A 23122-nucleotide genomic window follows, 5' to 3' on the forward strand; every position below is an offset into this window, starting at 1 on the left:
AAGCAACCTATCAGAGAGACGATAGACATCTCGTCAGTTGTGTTGACAATTACAGATAGACTGTGGACGTACAGTCGAGAGAAGTGACCGCTTGGTCGGAAGTAGTCATTTTTCAGTGTATGAATGGGACGCATGCATAACCGGGAGACGAGTTGAGAAAGGAGGGGTGCTGCTGCGAAGCGGAGAAAAGGGACGTCAGGTGGTGTCGCGCAGTGATTGGCTGACCGGAGAAAGACCGCGCTGTGATAGGCCAGCTAGCGAACACGTCATACAGGGTCGCGACGTGATTGGCCGACAGGAGAAAGACCGCGCTGTGATAGGCCAAGCTAGCAAAGCCGCGACAGGATTGGTGGAGTGTCATCAGGAAGTAAACAGAGTAGCGAGGCTGGATTTTGTGCGCATAATTATGAAGTGTTTTAAATGGTTGAAAGCGCTGTTTAAAAAAGAGAAGCGGGGATCGTATGAAGGGGAAGAAGCCCCGCCGGAGGGTACGCCAGCTCGTTACATGGCAGTAAATGTTGGGTTGCATACGATCCTTTGGATATCAGAGTGGAGTAAGATTACTGAAGGAAATGAGGAACTGACGTTCCCGAAGTACGGGACGTTCAGATTAGAGGTGTTACATCGATTGAAATCAGTCATGACCTCAAAGAGACCCTTGCCTAGACCAACCCAGTTCGAAGCCCTTGATGCCTGGCTTAGGGCAGCGCATGAAAGGAATATGAACAGACGACAAGAAAGGGTGAAACGCTCGGTAAGGGCAGTGCAGGATGCCAGGTGGGATGCGGATGCTAAAAGATGGAGAGTGCATAATCTGGAAATAAATAAACTGTACCCAGTGTTAGAGGCGCCAGTAAATAAAAGTCCCCTAGAAGAAGATGATGAGAGCGAAACAGAGGACAGCCTGATAAACAGATTACTGACAGACAGGCCACCCCCGTATAATAGAGCAGGGGGAGAGGTCGAGAATACAGAAGGAGCAAAGGGGGGCAATGCAGGAGAGCATAGACCGCTTCCCAGTTCAGAGTGGGATCCTGAGCCAAAGAAAGAGTTGCTCCAGCCTAGTCAGGTGCAACAGGTAGTCGGTAGGTTTGTGGTACAAAGAGCGCCGGAAACGGAAAGCGCCACATCCTACCCATTACCAGATGCACTACAGGTACCTGTTACCATAGGTCCTATAATATCGATATATGACCAAGAGAGAGCAAAAGGGGAAGAACGGAAACGGAAAGACAGAGAAAGAGCAGAGCAGGCAAGGAGGAACGATACCACTAATTCCCCAAGTCAGATGCCGATACCCAGAGAGTGGAGTACACCGATGCACACAGCAGGGGACCCGGGAGGAGATCCTGGGGGCCCTAGATGGCCAATGGATCTGAGGGGATCTGGACGAAAATCCTTTCAAGAGCTAAATGAGTACATGAAGCAGTGGGACGAGGCAGTGAAGGCTCAAAAGTGCATCAATGCTGCAGAAGCAGAAAGGGAAAGTCAGGACAGCCGAGCACGGACTCACTGCGGGGCTGGGGAGAGTAGCCCGGAGTGGGACTGTAGAGGGAGTAGGGGAGTCACCCATTGGGCCCGGAATGGAGGTAGAGCAGACCTGGAAAACGGGGGCCCCGGGAGTGGAGGGGTGGCGTGCCCAATACTCAGTGAAGGGGAGAGGAGGGCGCAAGAGTACAGGAATAGCTTTAAGTGTCCACACTGTGTGCCTGGCACCAGAGAACAGAATGGGAGTTGTGAGAGGTCGCACCATAGTCCCTGTGATGACAGAAATGGGGGCAGCCCAGGGAATATGGGGAACCAGGAAGGATCGTATCGGATACTGAGCGATACGAGGCAAAGGGAGTGTAGCGACCAGAGGGAAAATAACAGAGAGATGTGCGGTGAGAGGAGAGAAGAAGATGAGAGTGGGCAGAGAGAGAGTAGGGATAACAGGCCCGTGTTCCATCACCTTCCAAGATCGGATGGCCGAGCATGGGACCTGGAGAGATGGGAGCAAGGGAGGCCACCCACTAACTCTCCTGAGCCCAAACGCAGAGCTCGAAGTTGGGATGGTAGGGAGACCAGTGAGCCCCCTTCAAAAGACATATTGCGAGCTGAGATAAAAGCCAAGAGACTTGATGTCTCCAGCTTAAGGTCAGATCTGGATGACATGGTAGATGGTACCCTGCCTTTAGAAAGAATGGAAATGTATGAACAGGATGAAATACTGTATATGGCAAAGGACATCACACGAAAGGCGAGAGCAGTCCATGAGAAGTTAGTCGAACTAGCAGGCAAATATATGGTGGACTTGTCAAGAACTAAAGCATTACAGGGTAACCACAGGCTACATTACTCAGATCGAGATCTAGATGAGAGGAGAACGATTGGGCTGAAAACACACATAAGGGAACTGATTACTGGAATAAGGACATGGAGGGCACTAGATAAATGGGAAGAGAGGTGGTCCAAGAAAGGGACTGGCAGGAGAAGCATGATTGGTATGACACCAGGACAGCAGGGAATAGAAGCTTACCCTTTGCGTGAAGTTGCCAATGGGAGCTATGTACATGTCCCTTGGAGTAGGGGAGATTTAGCTGCTTTTACCACATCTTTCCCCAAGTTACGAGAGAGCCCCGTGGAGTGGTACAAGCAAGTCGAGAGGTTTGTAAAGATCTCAAAAGTCCTATGGATAGATCTGAACACGCTGTTTGACATTGTAGTACCAGGAGATCTGTGGACAGCATGCAAGGTTAGCGCTGAGTGGCCCACAACGGAGCCAGAGAGAGATGCTAGGACTAATGGGCCGTCCGAGATCGTGATGGCAAAATTCGAGAGAGTGATGACTTGGCTGAAAGAAAAAGTGCCAATGCAAGACATAGATTGGGTCAGAATAGACAGAACGAGACAGGAACCCAAAGAGACAGTTCACGAATATTACGAGAGATTGCTGAAAGCGTTTAAACAGTATAGCGGCTTGGATGTAATGGATCCAAAAGATATAGGGCAATTTGTGTCCAAGTTCGTCCTGGGACTGAGACCGGATATTAGTTTAATGATTCAGCAACACTCGATTTGTTGGCAAAGTAAACCTCTAGATGAAATACTGAGATATGCCAGGTACTGCTGTGATGAGGTAGACTCCAAGGCTAAGAAACTAAAAGAAAAGCTGATGGTGGTACAATTGCAGACAGCAGGAAAGGGGGGACCGCAACAACAGCAGCAAGGGACAGGTACAGGAGGTAAGAAGCAATACAGTCAGAACAAGGGTAATGAGGAGAGTACTACCTTTAGACCCAGAGTAGACATAGCTACCTTGAAGAAAACGACTAGGTGCCACCAGTGCAACGAGTTGGGGCATTGGAAACGCGAGTGCCCTTACAATGTAGAGATAGGAGAGCAAGAGATAGAGGAGGAAGAGGTCCAGAGCGCACCTATGAGAGGGGCGACGCAATACCAAGGAAAGGTGCTCAAAGGGGGGGCTCCTCCCCGAGCCCAGTTCCCGCAACCTCCTCGAGTAGGGAGTATGGGTAAGACCTATAGACAAATGCCCCTGTTTGTGGAAGGTGAAGAGTGCTATTATGTGGACCCATTAACTGGACAGAGAGTGGAAAGAGAAGACTGCACCCTTGGGGCAGCCTTAGAGGTAGATCAGGGGGGACCCTATGTCGAAGCGGAAGTAGCAGGGTGCCCTACGACATTTCTGGTGGACACAGGAGCCACTAGATCCACGATCAGATCAGCTGCAGTTCCAGACCTGCCCATGTCTGGAGAGACCATACAGGTGGTAGGGGTCGCAAACAGGAGAATAACCAGCCAATTGACAGAACCGGTACAGGTGAAAATAGGGAAGTACAGCGATGAGCACCAATTTGTGGTTTGCGATTCAAGCCCTGTGTGTCTGCTAGGAAGAGACCTGTTGTGCAAATTGAATTGTACTATATATTGTACCCCCCAGGGAGTGGAGGTATTGACTAATGATGATGATGCAGATTTCAAAGTTGCAAACTCAAGAATATGTGTGGAGCTGTACCCTACTTTGACAGTAGACGAGCTTCCCTGGGATTTGAGAGAGACAGTGGCATCAGAGGTATGGGATTTCACTGGGGAAGAGATTGGATTGGTCAAAGGGGTGGACCCAGTGAAAATTGTAGTGAAACCGCATGCTGAGTTCCCAAGAACACCCCAGTATAAATTGACTCCAGAAACGATTGCAGGCATAAAACCCGTGATCGAGTCCATGATTAAACAGGGAATACTGAAAGAAATCGTGGGTAGTCCATGTAACTCCCCGATTATGGGTCTGCAGAAACCAAATGGGAAATTTCGGATAGTGCAGGACCTTCGAAAGATTAATAACATAGTCGTTTCATGTTGTCCAGTGGTACCGAATCCATCAGTGATACTGTTTCAGATTCCATTCCAAGCTGAGTGGTTCACTGTGATAGATCTTTGTCAGGCTTTCTTTTCGATCCCTTTGGACGAAGATAGCCATTTTCTTTTCGCATTTAAGCTGGAAAATCGCGTCCTAACATGGTGTCGTATCCCTCAGGGGTATACAGAGAGTCCATCGATCTTTAACCAGCTTCTGAAGAAAAATCTTGAAAGCCTAGTGCTGCCCCAGAAGTCAGTTCTGGTCCAGTACATAGACGACCTCCTTGTGGCGTCAGAAACAGAAAAAGCTTGCAGGGAAGACTCCATTGCTTTGTTAAATCACCTAGCTGCCAATGGGCACAAGGTGTCCCCGGGAAAATTGCAGTACTGCCTGACAGAAGTACAGTACTTGGGACACAGAATTGAGAAAGGCAAACGAAAAGTGTCCCCAGACAGGATAGAGGCGATCATGAAAATGAATGCGCCTCAGACACAGAGAGAGGTCAGGATGTTCCTAGGGATGGTGGGTTATTGCCGACAGTGGATCGTGAACTTTTCACTGAAAGCAAAGCCCTTGCAAAAACTGACGCACAAAGAGGTGAGTGATCCGGTACCATGGGACAAAGACTGTTTGATGGCGTTCCTACAGTTGCGAGAGGACCTGTGTCGTGCTCCGGCATTGGGAATGCCTGATTACAATAAACAATTCTTTCTTTACTGTTGTGAGAGAGAAGGTTGTGCGTTGTCTGTGTTGGTCCAAATCCATGGGAATGCCCGTAGACCAGTTGCTTATTTCTCGGCTACTTTAGACCCAGTAGCCGCAGCGTTGCCCGGATGTCTCAAATCCGTTGCTGCAACGGGTGTCAGCATTGAAAGATGTGAAAATATCGTTATGGGGCACCCGTTAGAGGTGTGCGTGCCACATTCTGTTGAACTGTTGATGACCAGGACCAAAACACAGCATCTGACCAATAGCAGGCTCACGCGCTATGAGCAAGTTATTCTTGCTGCAGAGAACGTGACCCTCAAGAGATGCTCTGTTTTGAACCCTGCTACCTTAATGCCACTTCCAAATGATATTGATGATGATGAATATACAGACCATGACTGTCTCGATGTGACTGAACTATGCACCAAACCCAGACCCGACATCGTAGATGAGCCACTGACCGACCCAGACGAAGTTTTCTTTGTCGATGGCTCATGTGTAAGAGACGAAGTTGGGCAGTTGAGAGCAGCGTATGCTGTTTGTACAATTGAAGGAGTTGTGGAGGCAGGGTGCCTGGAAGGAGTAGGCTCCGCTCAGGTAGCCGAGATTATTGCCCTGACACGTGCTTGCTTAGCAGGCAATCAAATTCGAGTCACCATCTACACCGACAGCCAATACGGGTTTGGGGTAGTTCATGATTACGGGCAGTTATGGTCTCAAAGAGGGTTCATGACTTCTTCAGGCTCTCCCATTCGCAATGGAGAGTTTGTGCGCCTGTTGTTAGAAGCATTGCAATGTCCAGCAAGTATCGCAGTTGTAAAGTGCATCGCACATACCAAAAATGAGGACTTTGTTTCGAAAGGCAATAGATATGCAGATGAAGTTGCGCGGTATTGCGCAGAACAAGGTTACTCTTTCACAGAGGTGGATGTGGGTGGAATAAATGTAAGAACTGAATTAGCCATGATACTGGAAACTGTTGATACTTGGGATGAATTGTCAACCATGCAAGAAAATGCTCCTGATTCAGAAAAGGAAACATGGGAAAAGGCAGGATGTGTAATGGGTGAGACTCATTTTTGGGTCTCAGCAGACGGCAGAGCAGTGTTACCCAATGAGATGGTGAGTCCAATGGCTAGACTCATACATGGTCCCGTACACTTAGGGAGAGATGCTATGCTGAGAGTGTTTAGACAGACTTGGTACAATCCTAAGTTTAGAATAGCAGCAGAAGCAGTGTGCCAGCGTTGTGTGACCTGCCAGCAGCTGAACGTAGGAAAAAGAACACCAGTTGCACTAAGTCACATAGGAAGGTCTGGAGGTCCATTCAATAGAATGCAGATAGATTTCATTGAAATGCCAAGATGCAACCGCCTCCGCTATGTCCTGGTGGTTGTTTGTGTGTTCTCCAGATGGGTTGAGGCATACCCTACACGTAGGTGCGACACCCTCACAGTGGCTAAGTTACTGCTTAGAGAACTTATCCCTCGTTTCGGGGTGCCGGCCTTTTTGGAATCAGATAGGGGAACACATTTTAACAGCGAGCTTGTGAAGATGATTTGTGTTGCACTAAATATAGACCAAAAGCTCCATTGCAGTTACCGACCAGAAGCCTCAGGAATTGTGGAACAAATTAATGGCACGATCAAGTCCAGAATAGCGAAAGTGTGCTCCTCAACGACCCTGAGTTGGCCTGATGCCCTGCCATTAGTACTCATGAGCCTTCGTAGTACCCCAGACAGAAGAACAGGGTTGTCACCACATGAGGTGTTAATGGGGAGAGCAATGAGGCTGCCATCTATTCCAGCTACTGCACTGTTAAATATCACAGATGATATGATCCTGGACTATTGTAAGGGGCTGTCTGACGCCATGCGTTCTGTGTCCCTTCAGGTGCAGGCTGCAGAGGTTCCAGCGTGCCAGGGCCCTTGCCATGACCTGTATCCTGGGGACTGGGTCCTGGTGAAGAAACATGTGAGAAGAAGCTGCTTGGATATTCGATGGCGTGGGCCCTACCAGGTCATCCTGATCACAAGTACAGCTGTAAAGGTGGGAGGCCTGCCCAACTGGATACACGCGTCGCATACGAAAAGGGTTCCAGCACCTCTGGAAACAGCTCCTCTCTCGGATGGACGTCCAGCTGAGGACCAAGAAGCCATAGAGGGGGCTAGCCAAGCTGTAGAGGTGCCAGTGGAAGCAGGGAACGAGTCTGACCAAGCTGAGGACGGTCAGTACAACAGCGAAACAGAAGACGCTACAGAAGGAGAAGACAGCTGGGAGTACGAGTCTGACCCTGACAGGTCTGAAAGAGAGCGAGAACAGACCAGAAGGAGAAGGAGTAGAAGGGCACGTGGAGAAGCAATTTGGCCGCAAAGAAGAAGTTCTAGCCTGAGGTCAACTCCAGAAGCAACCCTTCCTCCGATATCAGAAGACTCAGACCCAGAAGAAGGTGCTCAGGGCGCTGAAGCACCAGACCGAAGGAGGTCAAGAAGAGTGCGTGTGCCTAACAGAAGATACTCCACACCTGAGTGGACATATCTGGCGACAAATGTCTGTGAAACCGGAGACAGGGAGGATCCGAGCGGTGGTGGTGTCCAGTTCTGAGCCCATTATCACCGTGGAAATACAACTGTTGGTACCCGGTGTCGAACAAGAAGGGTCACTAACATTCGTGCTCCCCAGACCTCCCCGCCTCAGCAAGTTAAAACACATGTTTCTTACAGAATTGCGATTCCCCGACTTTGGTACAACGATAACAGCACATGAAGAGCATACTCTTCGCATGGAAATATTGAACTATGCTATTGAAGCTGCAACCACAAATCTAATAGTCGATTGTTAAAGGACTTTGTAAATAAAGCAAGCAGAAGAAAAGAAGATTACCTAGCGCCCAGGAAGCAGAGAATTTTAGGGAACCCCTTGAGTTGATGGAGAAGGGCTAGGGTTGTCTTTTTGAACTGTGAAAGGACTTTTTGCGAAAAAGGCTGTCAGCCTCCAGCTGTGTGGATTCTAAAGACAAAAAAGGATTGAAAGAGACTGTAAAGGAACGAGAGGAAAAGAACTTTTTTGCAAAGAGAAAGGGAAAAGCTAGATTGTCTGACGAAATGGAGGCCGGCACCCCGAACCGCAGAGCTAAATGTATAATAGGTACACTAATAGTAGGAGTGATAATATTAATAGCTTTAGTGGTAACAATTTCTTATGTAAAGGGACATGAGGAAGAGGTAAAGGTAACTGATGCGAATTCTGTAGTAACACTTACACCCACTGTTGCAGGTGAGAAAAGGGAAAACACTCAAGAGAAAGCGTTATTGGCTGCAGAAGCCCGCAGGTTACATGTAGACGAGTCCCAAGGAGACTTTAGGTCGAATGCTTATGCTAAACTTTTGTATGAATACGTGGATGCCATGGAGGTTAAGGATTGCTACGTCTGCATGCAGTTGCCTGCGTCTGTAGATGAAGGAATTCGATACCATCACCTCCCTCTGACATATGGCATTACATGTAGCTTATTGCTTAGTATATTTTATGAGAGAGATAGTTTTGAATACTATTTCTCCAATTATGATTCTGTGTTGCCAGAAGTCCCGAATTATAAGCAGATGAATAAATGGGATTACTGGAAGAGTGAAGACAGATTGGCCAAGTTCTTCATTCCTTGGATTACCTTAGATACTTCACATGCCCGTAGAAATAATCTGACATGCAAGGTGTCCGAAGTCGAGAAAAAGTTCATAGGGCAGGTGGATGATCGTTACAGGAGACAAAAGATTTTGAAAAAATCAGGACAAGGGAAATTAGATTGGACCGAGGAAGAGAAGTCACATAAGAGAAAGGGTAGTAGTGGTCCAATAGCTTTAGATAAAGCGCAGAGAGGAAAGTTATGTCTTCACCGAGCCAAAACGTATTATGAAAATGTATACGTGGGTGAAGTTGACTGTGAACATGCTTTTAATTTAGAGTACTACACTAAGGATTTCCTGAAGGGAATGCAAGTGATTCCAAATGTGTATTTTGTATGTGGAAGAAATGCTTACGTGAGACTACCTGACAACTGGTATGGATCATGTTACTTGGCAATTGTCTTCCCCAAAATATATCATGCACAAGACTTATTGATCATTGAGGGCCAGACATCATCGAGGGGAAGGAGAGATTTAGGCGATGCCGAAATGGTTGGAGATGTTTTCGGAGCTATGTTTCCTCTTTTGGGAATAATCCTTAATGATGTTAAAATTAGACGACTGGCAACAGTTGTCGACAGGTTGTCTGCCAGCACTGCTCAGTCCTTAATGCTGGTAGAAGGAGAGATGCAATCGATAAGGGCTATGGTTCTTCAAAATCGGCTTGCATTAGATGTCTTATTAGCAAAAGAGGGCGGAGTCTGTAAGGCTTTGAAGGTTCAGGAATGTTGCACTTACATTCCAGACCTTTCGAAGCCCCTCGAGAAGGTTATTAAGAACATAACTAATATACACAAAGAGATCGAAGACTTGAGTAGAGAAAATGTCTGGGAAAAGGTGGGCCACGGAATGAGTGTAGTTGGAGGGTGGTTTTCCACCTTAGAAAAAAGCTTTATATGGTATATTCTAAAGCCTATCATCATAATATTGATCTGTGGGATAATATTGTGGGGATTGGTGAGAGTATTCAAATGGTACAGAGCAAGAAGGTCAGAAAGGGCCCAAAGAGAACAGTTGCAGAGATTGGCTGCCATACAAGATAATCAGTACAGGAGTCTGAGAGCTCTGGAAGCGCAGAGAATGCCAGCAATAACTGCAGTTTAAATGTTAGTGATGACCCCGAGAGGTCATCAAAGGGGGGAACTGAGAGAGCGCAAACTGATATAAATGTATGAGTACATCACACTTACCTATAGTAAGCACAAGTCATGATGAGAAATGCCATGAGTGCTAATAGTATCTGAAATTATATTTCTAAAGGTATAGCTAATATAGAGATTTAAGTAGAAGTGGAACTAATACAGAAAGGTGTGACATTATATGATTTTATTAGACGTGATTATTTTGAATCTATGTCGTGTAGCTGTTAACATATAAGATGGTCTGTGGTAAAACGCAGAACGTGGTAGGCCACAGGGCCAGAGCTGGAGCTAAAAGGGAAGGTGTTTCTTTTCACGACACAGATTGTTTAACGTTTTTGGTCATTGCATTAATGGGCCATGATTTATAGTAATGTTTTCTAAATAATAGAATAAGAGTTTTAACATGCTTTAATTAAATGAAGAAGTTGAATGTTATAATCATAATGTGAAATATTGTAGGCCTGAAATGTTTTAGCATTGATTTACACGTACATGTCTGGGCTGAGAAATGTTGCAAGCCTTTTTAGAAGTCTATGAGAGTTGGGTTTTTGGCGGCAGATATCTGTCTGCAACAGGAAAGGGGGGATCCAATTATAAATGAATGAATAGAGGTCTGTTCAGTAGACGGCCCAGACATGGAGGAGGGTTTTGGAATGTTTAAGGGGTATCAGCGGGCCGGAGAAGAGACTGAGAAGCAAGGTCAACTCTAACGTCTGAGGCCCAATACAAAGCATCATGGAAAAAGCCTGAAGTTGCACCACGTGAGAGGCGTTTCGCAAGGGGCGTCTCAAATGTTGTTGACTGTTTTGTATTAGGGACAGCACCCCTGGGTGGAGTTAGAGCAGAGACCTGAGGACCCCTAAGAGAGCGGATGGGTAGGCAGTGAGGGGTCATGACTGGAGAACTTTAGGTTTTCACCAAGAGACTTAGAGTGGGTGACTTCCCTTGGGGGTCATTCATTGCTGACACCTTTGTTAGGTTGGGATTTGGTTAAGTAGGGATACCATCTAGAACAGGGTAGGGACGCCTAACCTGTGTTTGTTTTCCTCCAATCTAAATGAAGGAGCGATATGCGTCTATGCTGATAGCTTTGCTATTTTTAGAACTTGTGTTAGTGATTTCTGTTGCTCGTTTGAGGGCTTTTCGAGAGCACATGTATGTAATTGGACCTGTGTATCTCGTGAATCTCATTCTGAGATGCTTGTATTTGCAGCTCATTATATCTTTACAATAAACTTTTGAAACCTAGAAGTTGTCCGTGATCTTTAAGAGTAGAGTCCTTTATTGGGTGAACTAACTTGCAGATAGGTGTACTGTTTCCTTCCAAGACAGGCAATAAAGGTTCAGTCGACCAGATCGAGGTTTGGATCAATAGATATAAGGTATCGATCAAAATCTCGCCCTTTCAGCACCATCTGATGCCCTTTGAGAGCTCGTGCTACTGGTTCTCCACTGACTCACCCGGCTACAAGAACTTACGAATGGAACTTACCAATGGTTATTTTTTGAGACTTTTTCCATTGAGCTCATTATAATTATTATCACCCTACGAACGAACATACACTGTGCTGGTTTTTAGGTCTCATCTATCAGAAAGCATAAGCTATCTGGTTGCAAAAGATGTACCTTGGGCTTACCAAGAACTTACAGCCCACCCATTACTTACCATGGTTATCGCTCAATCACCTTCTGCTAAATTCACTCAAAACAGAATTCCTCCTGCTCGCCCCACACAATCATACGGCGCCCATTCAGGACTGGCTCAAACAGCTTACAGCCCTTAACTGCACCCCTCATGTCGTTAACATTACTAGATCACTTGGCCTATTTCTGGACACATTCCTAAATATGCAGGATCACTTCAGTGCTACAACAAGAGTAGCCAATTACCAGCTCTGCACATTATGGAAAATCAAAAAGTTCCTGCCGCCCGCTGACCTGCACCAAGCTGTCCATTCCCTGGTGATCTCCCACATAGAATACGGAATTGAGACCTTGGCTGGACTCACCAAATTCAACCTGGCACCTTTAAGAGCCACTCTGAACTCTGCTGCCCGACTCATCACCGGTTCAAGAAAGCGTGACCCCATCACACCTGATCTATGCCATCTGAACTGGCTGTCCATTGACGCAAGGGTCAAGTGTAAGATAACTTGCTTGACTCACAATGCTCTACACCATAACACGTCCTCATACCTAGCAGATAAACTAGAACGGTCAGTGGGAATCGGACTCTAAGAAGTACAAACACTCTACGGCTGAAACCCATAAAGTTAAAAAAGAAGAGAACTTACAACTGCGCGTTCTCCGGTCTTGCACAGAGAATATGGAACGCTCTCCCGCCAGAAATCCGAACAATCTCTTCGTCCTCCTCCTTTAAAAAAGAAGTCAAACACCTGCTCATCAAAAGCCACTGGAGGCAATAGTTCTGCAACTTCTTAAACTTTTGAAATGACCCTTTATCCTTGTTCTCCTCTACCTCGATGCAATCTGCTTACTGTTCATTATGCTGATGTTCATATCCATTTGCCTTTGATGCCTTTAATGTTTTTGCATAGTTTTCTAGGGTTTTCTACCTGCTAAAGTTCATCCAGCAGACGTCGCTGTACATTGCTTTGGTACTTACCAGGTCAGTAATTTTAGGCTCGATCATGAATAGAATTGTGAGTCAGTAGCTTTGTAACATCACTTACATTTTGAAAAGCTGCTCACATCTTATGTGCTACCTGTCCTTCGTCACAAGCTACCTTTTACACAACACACTAATGTCGATCTACCTTTGTCTTCAATCTGGTTTTACTGTTGTTACATTGATTTTGATTTTATCTTCTCGCAGTAGCCGAAACAAGCGGGCGACGATGAACAGCGCTCTGATAGCCTGTCGGGTCATGTTTGCGCTTTATAAAACTTTTCAAATAATATAAATAAATGCCATTGGTTGCCTTGATTGTCACTATAATTTGCTTGTTTCTTATTTGATTTCCTTGCCACACCATGTTCATCTTGTATTCGTCCCTCCTCTGGAGCATAGCCTCTTTTATACCTCTTTGATTATCAGGCAATTTTTCTTTCGTTTAAGTATTCAATGAAAGTGCATGTATTTTCCAGCTCTCTCCTTGTGTGCCAACCCAAATGTTCACCTCCTTCCTCTATGTAGTTTACACACGTCTGCTGCTCACTTGTGTACTTCGTCCCTGCCCCAGTCAGTCGCTCTGTGTTGCCCTTTCCCTTTTGTGCTTCTCCACCCACATTCCTCTCTTCTTCATTTGCTCTCTCTGCTCCCTTTGTTACTCTCACTCACTTTCGCTTGTACTTCTCCACTCACCCCTCAAGTTTTTTCTCTCTTTTGGTGTCTCCCTCAAGTGCTGCTTTTCCCCTCGTCCCTGCCACCCCCTTACTCCCACCTGCTCTTCCATTGAACTGTGTGATTTCATGCTAAAAAAATCTTAATTTTGTGTTAACCGATCCAAGTGTCGTCTGCCATCCTAGATCGGTTAATAAAAGAACAAATCAAATGGCTCCCGTATTATTACACCACTAGTGTGCATGGTTGCATTCTAAGGCATGCACGCGCATAGGTTACCATGCATGAGTGCATGATCCACGCAGAATGATGCGACCATCAGCAGCGAACATGTCATCACACCTTTTTCCTTTTTTTTTCTGCAAATGCTGGATAGGGCTGAAACTGTACAACATTGCCAAAACAAATAGATCCCAAAGCAAGACCTATTGGTTTGGCATTGCTTGTTGCATTATTTGTTACATGCAAATGTTTTCTAGAAATAAAATATGTTGAACCCTAAAAGAGAACTTTATTGTGAAAAAAGAAGCGGTAAAGGCCATTAATGATGACATGTGATTGTTACATGTTGCCCTGGCTGAAAAAGAGAATACTGTTTTTTACCTTTTGAAACAAAGGAAGCTCTGCTTGTGAAATGCCGACTTTGTTTCAACCATAGTACCCGGAGACCTCCTGTCTGGCCCAAACCTCTTTTCACTGTGCAAATACACTTAGAACACATAAACGTCTCTAAGACCTGTGAATAAAGAAAGTTTCAGTAGAACATGTGCAAAACATAATTGGAAGGCTTTGTCAATAGCATGAAGTACACCCACCGCACCAAGGGCCACCTCGCAATACTGAACGCCATTGGACCACACGGGTGCAACCACCTGCATCCGTGGGGGGCGGCCCCATCCTCTGTACCCTTGTCCTCACTATGGGCACCGCCCCCCAAACACCAAGCTCACCAGGGGCTGCGACGAGGTGGGCAGGAGCAGCGCACGCCATGCCCACCCACAATGATCTATCTGTACGCCCTCGCCCACAAGCTGGTTTGCATCCTCTGGTTGGCTCAGGACTGCAGAACCTTACTTACCCCTTAGTACTGTCCTGGTGGGGCAACTGCTTCTGGAGGACCTCCCCCTGCTAATTAGGGGTGACTCGAGGATTCTAGACCCCTCCACAAGGGCGACCAGGGCCCCAAGGTCCTTTGCCCCCCCCCCACCACATTGGCGACAATCTGCGCGCCGCTGCCGCAACGGCCAAGTCGGGTAAGAGGCCAAGGGGTCTTAACACCCCTTGACCACTACGGCGGCGATGCGTGGAAGCGCCGGGTGATCACGCGCTGCTGGTTGCCCACCCCTCCAATTGCGGGATGCGGTGATTGGAAGCCACAGAACTGGACAGACCGCCCTTGGTCGGCACTCCGACGGATCGCCAGGGGACCGGGCCACGGATGCCCCATGTCCTAAGAGCTGCGCCCTCCCCCCATGTGGGTGAGGGGCGCTCTGTCCAGTTGTGCAAGCAGGTTGAACAAAGTGACCTCCAGGCTACAGTTCAAAAGTAGTATCACCATTGAATTTTGGAGGAAAGTATATATGTAAATGTACATGTATTTATATAGCGCAAATCACCGACATGGTATTTAAACGCTTGCTTAGGGAACCCGTCCTGGTATTCCCCTGTGAGATAGCCCGGCAGGGTATCCACAAGGTGAAAGCCAGGCATCCCGCCGCGAGGGGCCGTAGTGGAGATTAAGCAAGCTATTGCCCAGAGTCGCAGAGTGAGACCCCGTGAGTCGAGTAGGCACCGGAGCGAGAATTGCCGAGTCCGTGGAATTTTTTGAGCCCGAGACCCGCCGAAGCGAGCCGTGGACCCTGGTCCACGGCCGATCTCAGCTTCCGGGTCTGCCGCCTCTAACCACTGAGCCACGCTTCTCCACACTTATGTTCCCTACCTGCAGCTGGCAGCCTTTCCCCCAACCGCTGTTTCCAAGTGCCCACAACTCACTTTAAGAGCACAGAATTCACTTATGTGCACAATTTACTACTGCATCAGCACACCACATCATTGCACACTGTGAAAGGCATAACAAAATACCACAATGTTTATGTTCATTACTTCACGTACTGAAGAAGATGCACTATTCGTGCTTTCTCCAGGTAATTATGCAATATGGCAGGAAATATATAGTTACATAAGAAATGTAATTTAAATTGATTGTGAATTCGAGAAAGAACCTGAATGGGAATTATTTTGTATGTGTTGTGATAGTTGTTTTTTAAGAGAATTGGTTGATATGGAAATGGTCATGGATGTAATTCACCAAAATGCAAAGCCTGTAGCGGAAGTGACATGATACACTCTTTAAACTTAATGACATTGCATACATTGATTACGTATGTTCCTTCTCTCTGTATGTCCCCAGGAAGTGATGTCACATGACCTTATAGACATGCCAATAATTGATTTAGCTGAAGTTTCATATTAACTGCATGATTATTATAACTTAACACAGGCAAATGTCCATTTCCTCTAGTAGGGTGCAGAAGTGATCTTTGAAAATGATGGGGCATAATACTTTCGCTGAATTGTAGTGAGTGAGTGAGCCAAACCTCTTCTGAGAGAGGTTAGGGGCAAGAAAGAGGGGAGATCTCCCCCCCCCCCCCCAAAAAATGTTTTGGAAAAAAAGGGGGCAGATAGTGTATATCAAACGTTCTCAATCTCTTTCACACAAACTCACTTTTTGTACCCACCTTAGCTGCCAGCAGAGGTCTCGTTCTAGTTCATGGTGCTCCATTTTTATTACACTAACAGTGAATAATTAGATATTGTTCACTATTAGTATAATACAAAATTGGCACAATACTTGGGGGGGTTCAGCCTGAACACCCATAAAGATGAGTTATCCCTTTCTTCCTGGCACTGATTTTGCGACCTCAGGGGCCCGAGGGCACAAAGTAATGCAGGGGTCACAAGCAGCGAATCAGGGATCGCAGCTGCGACCCCTGAATGTTGTTGATGGAATTGGTATTGCTGCGCATGTCTGTCTAAATGCATCTCCGCTTGAGGACATTTTCCTTGGTTCTCATTGCCCGTCTCATTATGTTCGGAAAATATTACGATGTCATTCCACTGAGCTCATCAGAACCTTGTCGGGGATTGGTACGTCGTGCTATTACATGTCACTTCTTCCCGGTGGAGCCGTGCCAGGGCCGAGCCCCTCGGTCAGATGTGCTGGTCCCCTCTGCCAAGAGCTTGCTGAACTTTAATCTCTTCCAAAGCTCCTATCCGGTCTCCGCTGTGTTGGACAACCCTACCGTCTCGGTATTCCTGCTTTGATTTCCTTGGGCTTTCCATACACTCTATTTTCTGGCGTTGCTGGGTAAGATGAGAGGTCGCCAGTAACAAAATATCCTGAGGTATTATTAGGAACAGATGGGGGCTGGCTTTGAACTTAATGGCTCTATGGAAAGCACGCGCAAGGAGCTCCGTTCCCTCATCTTTGACCCTCAGTGAAGCTTTTATGATACCCAAAGCCATACTCATCTGGTAGGTAATTACCTATTAAGGGGTCATTATCCTCAAGTAGTGCTCAGAGTAATTGTGTTGGGCAAGAGTGAGCAGTTGCACAAATGCTGGACACGTGCCTGTGGTGAATAGCTGTAAGATGCCAGAGCGTGTCGCGCGCCTGTTCCGGCCCAGTGCCGCGTCAAGGGCGCTGTGCACGCAAATAGAAAGCAGTGGCAGCGCTAACAGATACCATATGATCTCCATTTATTGCCCCTCAGGCACATGCCAGAGTGTGTATGAAACCTGATCAAGCTAATCCTTTGGGGGACCAATGGAAGTAAAGATGCCAGCCTGAACTTCAACCATTGCTTTCAAGTAACTCCTTGGAAACGTGCAATGTTGACGCCTTCTAAGTGATCCCGCTTGCAGCACTGAGAGCGGCTAGAAACCAGAGAGCTGGAAACAGGTTACTAGGGAAGATGTGAATGGTGCTAAGGCAAATCCCAGTTCGATTCATGTCCAAGTTGTCATGATTAGGGCACCATTAAACAGGCTACTCCTTTAGCCATCCCCAGGACACAGACGCTGCCAAGACCCCCTCACTTCCCATGTGTATCTGGGATTGAGGAAAAAGGAGGTAATGCCCCCCCTTTGAAAATAAGAAGTCATGCTGACAGCCATTTGTTAAGCGCATATATTAACTTACTATAAATAGCACAAGAAAAAGAGCTGCACGTCAATATACCTTAATATTTATTGATAGCAAACCGGAGGATTAAGAATCTTTCCCCAAATACTCAAGGATTAGAGTTAAGGAAAATGAAGTACCCCCTCTAGCAATATTTTTGATGTGCCTGAAGGCTATGTGTTTTTTTTTATAGATACTAAATATAACCTGTTCATTATCATTCTTTACAATTTCCTTTCTATTATCTACTTAGAAGCTAATGTAGAGGAGCTTTTTACAGGAAACTATTTGAATCTCAGTTACTGCTAATGTGCATTAAAATCGGAGTGCGTTTGGTGAAGTTGTCCCCGGAAACGTTAGAAAAAACGAGTGCAAGCGGTGCCTTACGTCACGGTTTCCAGATGTATTAGATTAAATCGTGTAGCTGTTGGATACGTTACTGATTGGTATGTCATAGAACATTACCTGAGTACACAGGAGCATTTTAAATCTTTTTAGCAACAAAATAAACTTGCACCCGTAATAAAATAGTGTGCCTGGTAGAACAACTGGAATAGCTGTTTAACCCACAAGAGAAGTATTACCCACTGCTATTTTATTTGGCAGCAGGAGCAAAGGTGCATATTAAATCCAGTGCCAGTCACCGATTGTAAATGTTTACAGTTGATGGGAGCACACTGCTAGCATGCTAGAACCAATTTTGCTAAGTACATTATGGTATGTGCGCACACTGTTTACTTTCTACATACAATCATAAATATTCACCATCCAATATTGATGCAGCCAAGTGTGTCTTTTATTTTGGGGGTTGCTTAATATACGGGATTTAGTTTTTCCTATCAAGTACATGTCCGACATCCGCTGTACTCCAATGGCTCGTCAGCCAACTAACGGCCTCTTCTGCGAGCGAGTACAGGAAATTGCCGTTTGCGTGGCAATATTGTGTCAAGTGCGGTTCCTGGGTCAGTGAACATTTATAGAAAGATGGTATGCCACGTTGCTGCTAATGTGCATATGGGGCTACCCGTAAATACTAGGATTGTGCCATGGTGCTGGACAACTTACCTTGAGTCACTCTATCAACAAACATAGGATAATTCAATTATTAGTTTGGACCGCTGCCACAAACGCTGGATTCTGGTCAATGCAGGAGGGCTAGTGCACAAAAACGCAATGTCTCTGCTCCTAAAGTGGATAGCGACTCCACATGGTGTGTATCCTGGAGGTGAGAATACCCAGACGGCTCGATCTGCGTTAGGAGAATCAATATGAAGATTATACTGGGCACATTTGTGGGCTTCAACTGACATCCCTTGAAGGACTCAAGATGATCCAGAGTCGGTGGTAAATAGGCTCATGACCATCTCAAAGACTGCCGGTGTTGACAATGTTTTAAATTCAGTAGACATCTGTCTACCAGAGCTACACTGAGGCCACCAACCAATATGTATAGGGTGAAGCTAGCCAAAGGCAGCAGACACTGTACAGGGTCAAAGGCAAAGATCTAGTTGATACCTGATCGATGAGGTGGCTGACTTCTGGGAGCAGAAGCGGACCGTCCCGTCATCATGCAGAAGTATTCTTTAAAGAGGTGAGCCTTCAGCTCTTTTCAAAACTGCCCCAGCATTGGGGCAATCCTCATAGATACAGGGCTATTGTTCTAGGTGCTCGATGCACAGGGTGGATAACACTTTCCATGCTCATGACGAGCTGAGCTCGTCATGAGGCCTGGATGAGCTGTGCTCATGACGAGCTGAGCTCGTCATGACCGTTGGAACGTTCATACGCGGGGATAATTTCCCCGCTGTGCTGAACGTTCCAAAACGGGTGTGGTCGTGACGAGCTCCACTCGTCATGGGTGCAGCTCCAGAGTGCCTCATGATGAGCTGAGCTCGTCACAAGCAAAGCGGCGCTGCACGCGTCCCCCCCCCCCCCCCTCCGCACAGCAGGTGAAAACGCCCCGCAATAAATAGCATAAGACTGTAATTAAATAGAATATCATATATGAACCACTGGAGTCAAAATGAAAGCTCTCCAAGGAAGTGGCAGGTAGAGGAAGCAATGAGTTCTCGATTTGCTGGGTTTCCTCCATGAAGCATAATATAAAAGAGTTTTAACGGCCTCTAACAACTTTTCTATAACATTGTCCTGTTGTGCAAGACTCTGCCTGTCTGTTGTGTTGAAAATTGGCTTCCTGAACTTAAGTGAGGAGAAACTGCTGGTACCGATTACCTTTTATTGATTACCTTTAGTCTTGCTGGATGTGTTCCCAGATACCTGTCTTCTTTAGTCTGTGGTTATTTAGCCTCCATCCTGCCTTGAAATATCATAAATCACTTTGGATGAAAATCAATTTTCTTTACTGCATTCATTTAATTTGATGATTACCCAAAGAGCTAAACACAGGCTGTAGTGAGAGCATTTTAAACAGTGCAGTACAAAATTGAATATTATGGCATAAAAGACGAGCAAGTAATACAATTGACGTTTTAATTAACTTGTAAAATATTAGTGAAGAAGCTCAGTTTTCCCTCAAGGGGTAGAAAGGTGGGCAATTGATTAGGGGAAAGGACCAAATATGGAAAATGGAAAAAATGAATACGCAAATAGACTTCTAAAGCACAGTTCAATGAACTATATTAACTCAAGGTACTGTCCTGGGAGCATGAATTCTTAAATGTAAACCTCATATAGGATCTTTGCCTCATATGTCTTTCGTTTGCTTTGGTGTCTTGCATCCCTATCTATATATATATATATATGTTTCGCCCTGCATGCAGGACGTGAATACTATAAACCATCTAAGTCACTAATTTATGTACATTCAATCTCATAATATCAAAAAATCACAATAGATCTCCACATACTTTCATGTTATGATATGAAAAAGAAGGAATTACAAAAAATGTCAATATGCACTCTATACAACTGCACACTACAAAACCTTTAACGCTACCTTAATTGATCAACTAATCCACACATGCTCAATTTAATGTGCTCTGCATAGATGTTGGGCCACAGGTACAACTTTTGCAAGATTGCACTCCACAAGAAATCTACGTGTTTTTCATTTAATGGGAAACGATTCTGTCAAGATTTTGAAACCATGTTCATGTTTTAACTGTAAATAGAATAGTAACTTCATTTGTACATAAAATAATTACTGGTCTGATGCACTTGTTCAATGTATTGTTTTTTTTTGTGATAATAAAAGGGTCCTATTCTCCAGCAGCAGTACTCGCTCATCGATGTCAGAGGGATGCAAGGCTAAACCAATGTGTCGGGATTCAAACCTGCCATCTGCTTCAATGGAAGCACATGCAAACAAGCATATTAAAAATAGCTCAATCACATCAACGCCAAGTCAAAATATAGCAAGGCTTTGAATGCAGTTACTAATGTTGCACACAGGTATTGAAAAACTCAAAACACGTATTAAAAACACATGCACACCTCTCCTCTACTACCCCTTATTGCCATCCCACTATTTGTCCCCATTCCAGCTGCCGACATCCAGTGGCCCAGAGACAACACTACCCCGTGTTATTGGGAGCTGTGATGTCGCCCGTTGTTCTTCCTTACCGTCTGCACACTCGGCACTCTGGCTGTGCAAAAATGTCATGGCCTCCCTTGCTGCTGCCTATGTTTTAATTGTCACCCCAGTACCTTTTTCAGTGTGGGAGAGACACTTGCTCACTCTAGCCAAGGAGGTGAGTAAAGGCTCTCTTGCTTCCTAGGACCCATCCATAAGTGGGTAAGGTCACGCGTGCAGCCGTACATGGCTGATGCCTCTGTCAACATCTGGGCCATCCGAGCACCACCTTCGGCTTGCGGGAACACCCCTTGCTGACCCTGTGACTGAATGAGTGGCTGAGGGTGAGCTCATGTATACATTGTAGTGATATGTGTTGTAAAGAATTTGTTGTTGAGAATGTGTGTTATTGGTAGATCAGTCTTTCTATTGATGTTGTTTTGAATATGTTGACACTCAACAGACCTGGTTGCAAGTCCAGTTCCAAGACAAATCTTTGTTTACCTTCCTGCAGACTTTTTATTGGTACAAATAAACATTTCACGTATTAAAAGTGGTAAGTCTTTGTTTTAGTGCTGCTCGAGTAACTATCAAGTATCTTCATGTTTCCCCTTTGTCACCACCCAAGCTGTGAAGGTTCTTGTGCATCACATCGATTCCGCGTATGGCAATTCACCTCAAAAGGCTGACAATTTCAAGTAAACACTAAAATACTTTTGCAAATTACTGATAAATACTTATATTGATACATTAGATGCATTGATTACCCCCGGATCATTAGGCAAAATGGTTTCCTTTTATTTTTCAGATATTTCTCTTACAACAAATACATATGGACTTATATGGATGTGTCACTGTGCTCACACCAAATCTCTCCTTTGAGCTGTGTCTGTTGTTTCATCCTAGGATTGTGGCAAAACATCAGGAAATCCGAGAAAAACAGGCGAGAGGATTGACGGATCCTTTTGCAGCCTCGCCAGGGACCATCCCGGATATGGTAGATGATGACATGGATCCCAGTTACGCCAGAGTGAATCACTTCAGGGAAGCTCCTGCACCCCCGAATGTCTACAGACCCTCCTCACCACCAGGAACCCTGGGGTATCTTCGTGATGTCCAGATGAACCCGGCAGAGCGGGAGCACATGGAGGGCATATACGCAAAGGTCAACAAGCCACACCACCCGCAAGCTCCCAATGAAAGGTAATGCATGGATGGGCAGCGGTGAACTATGCAACCTGTAATTTCTGTGCACCCTGTTCCTGGAAAAATGTAATATATTACGTTTGTGGATCAGTTCCATCAATTGTTCACATTTTACATTGAACAGAAACTCTGTTTCAGGATGCGCAAACTGAACATTTGTTTAATTCTCGACGCACAGACGGAACCTTTGTTTAGTTCTATCGCATTAGGGTAGATCAGCCAAGGTGCAAGGTAAACACAAAAGGAAGCACAAGGGGAAAATTGGCTTCCTTCCTGCAGGACCTCAGTTGACATTCACTTCTCCTCAAGTAGCTGCACCTTGCATTTCTGATCAGTGTATTCCACCCGTTAACACTGTGTTGAATTATTCCATCCATCCGCAGAATTTTGGTTCTTCTGCCGCATCAATAGTAGCGTTTTTATCACTTTTACCGAAGAGTTGTACACTGCAAGCTTTTTAATTTAAAGGGGCAGAGCAGAAATGTACAGTACATTAAGGAAATGTCCAGTGTCGCAAGGACAGGGATCCCATTGTTACTCATTGGTCCAGAAAACACTATTTCTCAGTTTGTGGGTCCACCCCCGGCGATGCTACTCGATGAGCGCTACACTACTATAACTAATTGAAAAGCGCAAGATATAAATCTATTTCTCTTTTCTGGGAAAACCAATATGGAGATATTCAGCATCTACTCCATCCGCCTGTTTCAGGCTTTTTATGAGTCTAGTGAGTTTTTAATACGTGGAGTAGCACTAGTGGCTTTTAAGGTCTGAAGGCGCTCTGGCACCAGTGTCCGCCCTTCCAGATTGGAAAGCTGAGGTTTCGTTTATTAGCTTGGTTTATGAGGTTTATGCAATAAGAACTCGGTTTAACAAGTGCGGTTTTTATTGCCTTTTTAAAATGTTAATATTGAGCTTAATAGTGCAGCGCACTCCCGCAGTAATGGTTTCTCACTTAAGTTCTGGACATGAGAGTGGAAAAGCACAACTGAGTGGTTCTGCGATCA

At 45.6% G+C, this 23122-nt stretch overlaps 1 protein-coding gene across 1 annotated transcript in view; it reads left to right on the forward strand.

The window, feature by feature from the left end:
- PARD3B (par-3 family cell polarity regulator beta) overlaps nucleotides 1-23122 on the forward strand; it is a 2182026-nt gene that overhangs the window by 1679865 nt on the left and 479039 nt on the right. Inside the window, exon 20 of the mRNA XM_078680290.1 lies at nucleotides 21816-22112. Coding sequence (XP_078536416.1) covers nucleotides 21816-22112 — 297 coding nt within the window. The remainder of the gene's footprint in view (nucleotides 1-21815; nucleotides 22113-23122) is intronic.

Source organism: Lissotriton helveticus, chromosome 3_1, assembly GCF_964261635.1.
Source record: "Lissotriton helveticus chromosome 3_1, aLisHel1.1, whole genome shotgun sequence".
NCBI classification, from domain to species: Eukaryota; Metazoa; Chordata; class Amphibia; order Caudata; family Salamandridae; genus Lissotriton; species Lissotriton helveticus.